Consider the following 9916-nt stretch of genomic DNA (forward strand, 5'->3'; position numbering starts at 1 on the left):
TTATTTATCCCTCGGAGGTTCAGTGCGCTCAGGGCAGCTCGGGGGCCCTCCTGGAGAATTAACGAGAGCCATAAATCAAAGAGACATTGGAGAAATTTCCCATTCCCGGGCGGGGCCCCCAAATACCACTCGCAGGGTGGGAGCCGGGCGCTGCCACTTGCTGCTGCCACTTGTTTAGGAGCTTGTTAAATTTAGAAGTTAAATAGACTCCAGGAAGCGGATGAGACACAGCAATTGCTGGCTGAGGGGGAAATTGGGTGGCTGCCACCTCCTAATGCTCCTTTTGAAGGTGTTTTTTTCCCCCAGCTTTGCAAAGCACCGCCATCCATCCAGCCCTGGAGGAGGAGGAGCCGTGGCTGCAGCTCCGTGCCCGGGGGATGGGGACAGCGGCGCTGCCCGCTCAGCAGGGCCGGATCAGGCTGAGCTGGGGGTGGCAGAGGGGACAGAGGTGCCCCCAGGGGCTCCTGGCAGCGCTGGGGGTGTAAAAGGCCGGTGGTTTTTACCTGTGGTCCCTCAGGTGGGGTGGGGATGGACCGAGGTCTCTGCATCCCACTGGGATGCTCGGGCTGTTCCTGCGCTTCTCAGGGCTCTGCTGGTCAAGGGACAGTGACATGTCCTGTCCTGGGTGTCCTGAGAGCCCCAGGAAGGGATTGGGATCAGAAGGAGGCCCAGGGAGGAGAAATCCAGCATGGGGCTCTGCCCAGAGCACAGATCACCGCTGTCACAGCTTTCCCTCCACACTTCTGCTCCCCCTGCACCCTCTGGGTGAGATTTTAGCAGGGTTTGTCCTTATTCCCTTCCTCCAGGAGACCCCAGGCTCACCCTGAGGGGCAGAGAGGTGTCTGGGACAAGCCCCTGGGAATGGTGGGACCCCTCCTCCAGCCGGGACCAGGACAAGGCGTCCAAAAAGGGCCCAGACAAACTCCAGCCCCCCTTCAGTAATAAATGAATTAATTTATCTCCCCGTGGGATGACGCAAAGCTGCAGCCAGACCCCCGAGGTGGGAGGTTCACCCCTCCCTTGCTGCTGCCAGCCTGCCTGAGCCCTGCTGCTGATTCCCTGCAGAAATGCGAGTTTTGGTTTATCACGTCTGCCTGGCGGGCAGCAGGAGCTGCACAGTGAGCTGGGGGAAAGCACAAGGTAATAGAGGTATTTATTAAAGCAGGGAGGGAATTCATATGCTATTCCTGCTTTTTCAGCTCTCAGTCATCACCGAGGGGAGAGGAGGAGTGGGCAGCCTATGCAGGAAATCGCCAGGAGTCTGTTTTCTGCCCATTTGTCAGTCTGATGAACAAGAAAAATATGGGCAGCCTGGGTGAAGGAGAAATGGAGAGTCTGGAGGAGGCTGGAGCGTGCTTCTCCACGGCCAGGAGCAGCCCCAGGGGCATGGGGAAGCCTCCCTGGATCCCTCTGGAGCTGGGGGGATTGTCCCACCAAGGGGCTGGGGTCCCTGAGGCTCCTGTGGTGTTGGCAGCGAGCTGAGAGTGGGAGGGTGGGGAGGGGGAGATGGGAGAGGAAGAGATGGGAGAGGAGGAGATGGAAGAGGGGGCGTGGGGGGAGAAAAGGGGCTCTGGAGGGGATGGGCTGGAGGAGAAAAGAGGTTTGGGATGGGATGGGATGGAGGAGAAAAGGGGCTCTGAAGGGGAGAGGCTGGAGGAGAAAAGGGGTTTGGGATGGGATGGGATGGGATGGGATGGGATGGGATGGGATGGGATGGGATGGGATGGGATGGAGGAGAAAAGGGGCTCTGGAGGAGATGGGTTGGAGGAGGAAGGGGCTCTGGATGGAACAGGCTGGAGAAGAAAAGAGACTCTGGAAAGGACAGGCTGAAGGAGAAAAGGGGTTCTGGAAGGGAAAGTCTGGAGGAGAAAAGGGCTCTAGAGGGGCTGAACAGGAGCAGGGCCCTGGCAGTGGGATGAGGACGACCCCAGTGCCCAAAGGCATCACCCCAATCCCTGCAGCCCCCCTTGGGAGGCCCCCCCAGCTGTTGGAGCACCGGAGTGTTTGGCATCTCCTGGAGAGGAGCACCGGGGAGTGCAAACCCACGGAGCATTAAGTGCTAATAATTCCCTCCTTTCATTTGCAGTTATCCACCTACATGCGAGGGGCCGGGATTTTTGCTGACACTTTCTGGCTGGGAATTGAATGCTGCCTGAATCATCCAGCCAGGGCCATTTGTTCATAAAAGTAAGGAATTGCTGTTTGAATCCTTTTATTGCTGCTAATGTGACACAGGCGGCCGTGATGGATTTGGGCTGGGGATGTGACACAAACGTGGGGGCTTGTGCACCCTCCTGGGTGGGAGGCAAATTCTGCCTGGGTCTCTCTGGGCTGCTGGGGCTGTGCAGGGTCCCCCTGGCCCTGTCAGGGGAAATCCTGGCCTCTCCCGAGATGTAATTCCAGCAGTTTTTCCCTTAAGGAGCAGCTTTTCCCCCTAGTATGAGCATCTGGGCACCCCAGAGAGGGATTTGGCCCCTCCAGCGCTGTGTGTGATGGCACAGAGGGAAGGGGGGAGTGTTTGAGGGTTTTAATCTTGTTCCCAGAGCTGCTGGAGTGGCTGGACAAGGAGATGTTTTTCCTTTGGCAGAGACAAATGGGCAGAGCCAGACCCTCTGGCACGGAGCTGCTCCTTCTACACTGATGGGATAAAAATGTCCTGGGAGAAATCCAGGCAGTGCCATTCCAGCCTGGAGGGGTCAGCCCTGGGCAGGATGAGGATTGTGGGGAACAGCACTGGGCCAGGACCCTGGTTTGCCCCTTTTTGGGGGGTTCTGTCTGTGCCCAGAGCTATGGGGCAAAGACCAAGAGCAGCTCCTCACTGAGACTCCCCTCCTCATCCCTGCGGATGCTCCAAATCAGGATGTTATTAACTCCGAGCCGCTTTTCCCCGAGTGCTGCTTGCACAAACGAGAACTGATTTAAAATGAATTGAGCCAATTACCGCACTTTTCCTAAACCAGCTGACGGCAGTGCTGGGATGAGGAGGAACGATCCCAGCTGCAGAAGGATGGATGGGAGTCAGACGCTGAAGTGCCCTTTGGGCCCCAGATTCCAGCTGTCTCAGTTCCCTGGATAAGTCTGGCTGCTTTCCTCAGCTTGCATCTGAATTTTGGTGGCAGCAGGGCCAGGCCAGCGGCGCTGGAGCAGGTGGTGGTGCCTGCTCTGGGGGGGTGGTGCCTGGATGGGCCCTGCTGGTTGCAAATGCAGTGTCCGGATTCATCCATGGAAAAGAAGGAGATGCTTTGTGCCATGGAAGGGTTGGGTCTGTTGGGCTGGGTGAGGTTTGGGTTTTTGGTTGTCTGGTGGCTGCTCCTCCCCTGCCCCCATGGTTTGAAGAAATCAGTTCTGAGCTTGGATATTTTGGGGTTTTTTAGGGATTTGGTCAAGGGGAATGAGTTCCATCATCATCCTCAGTGGCTGCTGCAGAGGGGTCCTTCTCTCAGGACATGTTTATTTTTCTACTCCCATCGAAGCTTCCAGACACAGCAGCTCCTTTGCACCATGGATGAGCCCAACCTGCCTGCACTGCTGAGAGCGACAGGATCCCAGAATCCCTGAGGCTGGAAAAGCCCTCCAGGATCACCGAGTCCAACCTGTGGCTGATCCCCACCTTGTCACCGGCCCACAGCACTGAGTGCCACATCCAGGCGTTCCTTGGACACCTCCATCCCCTCTTCACTCCATCCCGGGCACACTCCAGGCAGGATCCACCTTGGGAATGTCCCTTGCAGCGGGACAGATGCACCATGGAGGTAAAACTGTTCTGCTGGGGTTAATTCTCCATGGTGGTGTGGGCAGTGGCACATCTGGAGAGCAGCTGGATGGGCAGTGCAGGTGGGAACAGCCAGGAGGAATCGCTGCTGGAATTGCTGCTGGAATCGCTGCCGGAATCTGCCGCAGCACCACGGGGCTGGACTCTGCTCCCTGCCTCTCCTGCCCATGGGAATTCGGCTGCAAAGCCTCAGCCCACCCGCAGGCTCCCCAGAATTCCCTGTCAGGGATCACAGACTGCTCTTATCCTCACCCAGGGCCGTGTGGATTCCTGGTGGATTCCCTGTGGATTCCTGGTGGATTCCCTGGGGGTCCTCCCAGCATCGCTGCGCCTCAGCCACAGGCAGCAGCCCCGGGCTAGAGCTGCAGCATTTAAAAACAATCCCAAACACGGGGGATAGACGGCCAGGCCCGTTCAGGGGGCCCAGGGCTCTGTTCCTGGAACACTTTTTACTCCGGAGTCCGGGGGGAGGTAAGGGATGCCGAGGGCTCCTCCACACGTTCGGTTGCTCGCCATGAAACAGCCCCAGTGCCCCTAAAGGAACTAAAGGAAACGGGCTCGGGGCTTTGTGGGGAAGGAAAAGAGGCTCCCGGGATGGGCAGAGTGGCCATGAATTATTCAGCACAGGTGTGGGAGCTGCTCCGGGGCAGTCCTGGCTGGGAACCCCGAATTTGGGTGGGTGCAGAGACAGGAGGGTGCCCGGAAAGCCGGGCCTGGGGCTGCCCCCTTCCCCCTCCCCAGGCCCTGCTGCTTTGGGGCAAAAGGTGGTTCCTATCCCTGTGTTCCCATCCCAGGGGCTTCCCGCTGGTTTTGGTTGCTTTGGACCCAAAAAGGAGGTAAAACACCGGAGAGGGCAGGTGTGAGCTGAGAAGGGAGGGGAGGAGGGCGAGGTTCTGGCAGCGATGGCACCGGGATCGCTCTCCAGCCACTCCAGAACGAATTCCCTGACACAGGGAACAATTTTTCCCTGACTCTGCCAATTCCATCACGATGCTGCCTGGAAGGGCCCTGCAGGAAGGGGAACTCGAACTCCCTGAGAAGCTCTCAGATGAAGCTTCATTTAAGGCTACACGGGGAAACCTTAAATATTAAAGGATAGAAACCAGCGGCCGGGCAGCGAGGGCTGTGCCCTCTCTGTCTCTTTTTGCCTCTAAACACCTTTGGCGCTCCAGCTGACAGGGCTGTCACCTTGTGGGGATGGTGTCACCCACAGATCCCCCTTCCCACGGCTTTTGGGACAGCTCCAGGCTTGTGTCTCCAAGAGCAGCTTCGTGTTCCCCCAGCTGGCCACCAACATCTTGTCCCCAGAGCCCAAGAGAAAGGACAAGGACTGAGCATCTGTGTTTTTCTCTGTGCTGCTTCTGTTTATTTCTTATTTTTTTAATCCCTACTCCTTGACTGCAGACGTCCTTGTGCTGACACGAGATTATTTATTTATAAAATATGTACAGGAAAGCGCTCCGGTCCCGGCCCCACCCTCCAAGGTTGGCTGTGCCTGTCCAGCCAGAGCAGAGGTGGAAGGGGATTTCCCTGCCTCGGAATCGGGAAGAGGAGGAGAAAGGAAAGGGCTGAGAGGGATAGAGACTTCAAAGGACATGAGCAAATATTTACAGGTTCCAAGACAAAAAAATATATCTACAGTGTTGTCTTGGGGATAGAGGGAGTCGGGCTGGAAGCGGAGCCTGCTCGTGGCTCTGTTTGTTATGTTGATTTATAGAGACTGCGGGAATCGATTCCTGCAGGGAATCCCTGGGCAGGAGCGCGGCTCCGGAGAGCCCTGGGCTCGTGCCCTGGTGAGGGGCAGGTGGGGCCACCCCGGCCACAGGGTCCTGCTCCTGGGGCTTTGCCAGAATATTCAGATTTTTGCAAAAGAGGGCTGGATGCTCCTGAGCCAGCCCCTGGAGCCCAGGGAAGGGCGATGCTGGTGGGGAGTGGGGCTCAGGCAGGAAAAGGTTTGGGGGTCCCCACCGACCGCTGCTGTTTGAACCCAATGGGGACAGGTAGGGACAGTCCCCCAGAGGTGACGTGCTCCTGGGAGCTGGGGCAGGGCCCTGGGCTCCCCGGGCTCAGAGCGGCAGAGCTCAGAGTGCCACGTGTGGGTCCCTGTGGATGTGTGGGGTGGGGTCTGCGCGGGGGAAGCTACGGCAGGACGGGCACAGCTAAATTCTCCTGCAGGGGATGGGGCCGGGGCACGAGGGAGTGGCTGTGGGGCGTCTGTCTGGGTCCCTGAGCTCGGCAGGTCACCCCAGTTCAAACTGTCCATGGTCTATGCAGGTGATACTTGGCTGGACGAGACAGAGGAGACCTCGGTCTTGCTCTGGGATGCGGTGGAGGAGGTGTCTTCATCCCCAAAGGGGTTCTTGCCGCAGCAGATTGTGGTGATCATGCAGTTACGGAACTGGGGAGGGAGAGAAACGAGAATGGTGGCACTGGGGGGCCAGTAGGGATGCGCTGCAGGACCAGGAGTCCCTGGATGGACTGAGATCCAACCCCTTCTGGGAAGGAGCAACGTGCCCCAGGAGCCCCCAGATGTGCTGCTCAGCCCCGGGGCATCTCACCTGTTTGTTCATGAGCACGTAGATGATGGGGTTGTAGAGGGAGGAGCTCTTGGAGAAGAAGGCAGGCACTGCCATCAGCGTGGCCGTGAAGTCGGCGCCCTTGTTGGTGAAGATCCAGAACGCCACCACGGCGTAGGGCGTCCAGGCCATCATGAAGCCCAGCACCATGAGGATCACCATCCGCGTCACCTCCTTCTCCGCCTTCTGGGTCGTGGCCGATTCCTGCTGCTGGGCAGCTGCCTGTGGACAGAGAGGGTGGTGAGGGGCAGCTTTCCACCCCTGGCCCACGTCCCTCATCCTGCCCGAGCCACCTGCCCTGCCCCCCTCGGTCCCCTCTGGCCGTTACCTCCCGGACTTTGCAAACGAGGCGCCCGTAGGAGAAGAAGATGACGATGACGGGGATGATGAAGTGGATGATGAACATGTAGAGCACGTAGGACTCGTTGTGGAAGTCGGGGTTGTGGGTGTAGTAGTCGGGCCCACAGGAGCACTGCATCCCCTCCGGGATGTACCTGGCGAGGGAGAAAGGTCGGGATCTGCTCCGGGACCCTCCTTGGGGGCAACAGGGATGGAATTCCCTGAGGATGGGGGATGCTGGAAGGGTGGCACAGGTGGTTTGGGTCCACTTGAGCGCGCAGTGCCAGCTTGTTGTGACACTCCCTCTCTCCCACGGGAACGGGGCATTCATTTCCCTCCTCCGAGGCCGAGCGCTTCCCTGTCAGGAGCCACCTGCTCTCTGCGTGGATGGAGGGATCCAGGAGCTGCTGGGGATCCTCAGACTCACCTGGACCAGCCGAAGAGCGGTGGGGCAGCGCAGGAAACGGCCATGATCCAGGTGAAAGCGATGCCCATCACGGCGTGGCTGGCAGAGAAGCGGAAGTTGCCCATGGGCTTGCAGATGACAATGTAGCGCTCGACGGCCAGGACAACCAGGGACCACAGGGCGACCTGGCCTGCGGGGAGGAGAAGGAGAGCCCACGGAGTGGTCAGAGCCCCTCTGGGCCCCACCTTCCCCTGGTGCTCCCAGAGGAGAGCAGAGGGAGCTGGGGATCGGCGTGGGATAAGCAGCATCCGGCTAAATAACTGGGAATCCTCCACCCGAAACGTGCAAAAGCTCTGGGAGCCGAGGGGATGCTCAGAGCAGAGGAGGGATCACCGTGGGGTTTTCAATAAATTAAGAATCAAGGGGGTGAATCCCACCTGGGCGTGGGGAAGCACAATTCCCAGCAATGCTGCCAGATGCCTCCAAACCTGTTGATTCCTTTAAATGTGCATTTCACGAGCCTTCCGCTGGCGCTGGATCAGGGGGAGGCCCAGGGAGGGGAGGCTGCGTGGGTGGGCAAACGTGCACATGTATTTATGAGGGATAATTAAACTTCAGGGGATTTGGGAGCGTTTAGCTGGTGCTGTAAGCCTGCTAATGCCCCCAGCTGTGATAAGCTGCTGATAACGACACCCTGTGCTGGGATTCGCTGGGGACCTGCTGCTCGCACAGCCGCTGCTTCCCAGCCAGCTTCCTTCCCTGGGAACAGGAGCCTCCTCCTCCTCTGAGAGGTACAAGAGGCTCGCTGAGCAGGAATGGGGCAGACTTTGGGGTCTTCTGACCCCAAAACCAAGCCTTTCTTTGCTCCTTGGCTTGGATCAGGACATGCAGCTGTGCCTTTGGCAGGATATCCATGTTTTTAAAATGTGTATTTTCAGAGCAGCATCATTGTGGGAAGTGGCCCCATTTAGGGGAAGGAAAGCAAAGTCCCCGTGGTGGCTCTGGATCTCTCCAACCAGGACTGTTGGCTGTCAGATCCATCACGAGGTGTGGCGTGGGCAGGGCTGGCTGCGTGGGTTCTGGCTGCCGAGTGAATTTTTCCTGTTTTTCCACAGGGCAAAGTGTTGGCGGTAATTGTGTCCCTGAGAAATGCCTTGAGGAAAATCCCAAGGGCACCCAAATTTGGTGCAGCTGGGAAAGAGCTGAGCCATCCCTAGGGAGCTTGGGAACCCCCCTGCATCCTCCTCGCCTTCCTTCTGCTCCTGGAGAAGCTCTGAGCTCTCTCATCTCTCCCTGCCTGGAGCTCTTCCGTGGGGTTCCCTTCCTGAGGGATTTCTCTTCCCTTTCTAAACCCTCCATTTCCCCAAAAAGGGAAGCCTTTGGGCAAAGAAATAATCATAGAATTGTGAAAGTTGGGAAAAGACCCCTAAGGTGATCAAGTCCAAGCCTGTGCTTGGTCCGAGCTGCTTGGCGCTGATTCAGGAACATGCTGCGGTCATCCCTGGCAGGTCTTGGTGCGACACCCCAGTGACCAGCAGGGCCAGGTGACCCCAGGCTGGATCCTGCAAACAAGGATCCCTTCCCAGGCTTCCTTTCCCTGCCACGATGCCATGGAGGAGGTCAAACACGCAGAAATCTGTTTTCCTCCCCAGTTTTAAGAGCAGGGTGAGCCCCACGTGAGGGAGAACGATGCTTCACATCCCAGCAGTGCCACGAAGGGATGGAACCGGGCTCCCAAAGCCCTGGAGAAAGAAGCCCCAAGCCCCCATTTCCAGCCCTTACCTCCCAGCGTGGCGAAGAATCCCTCCAAGGCACAGCCCATGGGGCCGAAGACGAAGTAGCCGTTCCAGGCGGTGTAGAAGGTGATGGTGAAGCCAAAGCAGGCCATGAACAGGTCAGCCACCGCCAGGTTGACCAGGATGTAGTTGAGGGGCTGCCGGAGCTTCTTGTGCTTGAAGGTGACCAGGAGGGTGAGGAAGTTGATGGGGAAGCCGGTGGAGATGAGGAAGAACATGTAGCAGCACACGAGGTTGTATTTCCAGGGATCGGCCAGGTAGTACTGCGGGTACTCGAAGGGGCTCCGCACTATCCCTGTCTTGTTGGACATAGGCACGTAGAAATTGATCCCCTCCGTCCCGTTCATCCTGCCCTCGCTACGGGAGCTGCTCTGCCGGAGGGGTTTTTCTGCAATGAATTGCGTTTTGACCCTGATTAATAAAAAAAGGGAAGCCCCACCCCCTCCCAATGCGGAAAACGCGCAGTGAGAGGATTCCCCTCCGATCTACAAAAATGAATGAATTACGAGGAGCAGCAAAAGGTGAGGGGATGGAGGTGGTGCCCTGCCCTGCGCCGCGCTGGGGGCTGGCGGTGCCGCGCCCCGGGGTGGTTTTATACCCTCCGGCCTCCTCGAGGGAGGGGGGAGGCTGACGAGGGGCTCGGCTAACTTTGTATGACAAGGGCAACGGGATTGAGAGGGGTTGATGGTTTAAGCACCCTCTAAGCAGCCAGTTGGCCCCAAAACCTGCATTAAAGCGTATTAATTGCCATTAAGTGTTTAATGTTGTTTAAGGGGGCAGGAAGGGATGGGGTGGGGAGCCCTTGGGAAGAGGGGCAAATGTGGGAGGAGCAGTGGGGAGTTTGGGAGTGGCTGCCGCGGAAATGGGGCTGTGCTGGGGCCCACGGTGTGTCACAGGTTTGGGGTGTCCCTGGGTGGCTGAAGGATTCCGTGAGACCACCTGGGGACTGGGGAGTGGCCAGCTCTGCCCCACTTGGGGAGGAGGTCACTGGGGGAGGACTGGACTGAGCTCTGTGGGTCTGAGCTGT

The 9916-nt window shown here is 58.2% G+C and overlaps 1 protein-coding gene across 1 annotated transcript; it reads right to left on the minus strand.

The window, feature by feature from the left end:
* Positions 1 to 5111: 5111 nt before the first annotated feature.
* On the minus strand, positions 5112 to 9450 carry LOC116455488 (green-sensitive opsin). The gene is made up of 5 exons (XM_032133424.1): positions 8876 to 9450; positions 7115 to 7283; positions 6677 to 6842; positions 6331 to 6570; positions 5112 to 6170 (listed from the first exon to the last, which is right to left on the minus strand). Exons 1-5 carry the CDS (start codon positions 9234 to 9236, stop codon positions 6039 to 6041), a joined length of 1068 nt encoding a protein of 355 aa, XP_031989315.1. The 5' UTR covers positions 9237 to 9450; the 3' UTR covers positions 5112 to 6038.
* Positions 9451 to 9916: the final 466 nt, after the last annotated feature.

The sequence above is a fragment of the Corvus moneduloides genome, chromosome 24, assembly GCF_009650955.1.
Source record: "Corvus moneduloides isolate bCorMon1 chromosome 24, bCorMon1.pri, whole genome shotgun sequence".
Classification (NCBI taxonomy): Eukaryota; Metazoa; Chordata; class Aves; order Passeriformes; family Corvidae; genus Corvus; species Corvus moneduloides.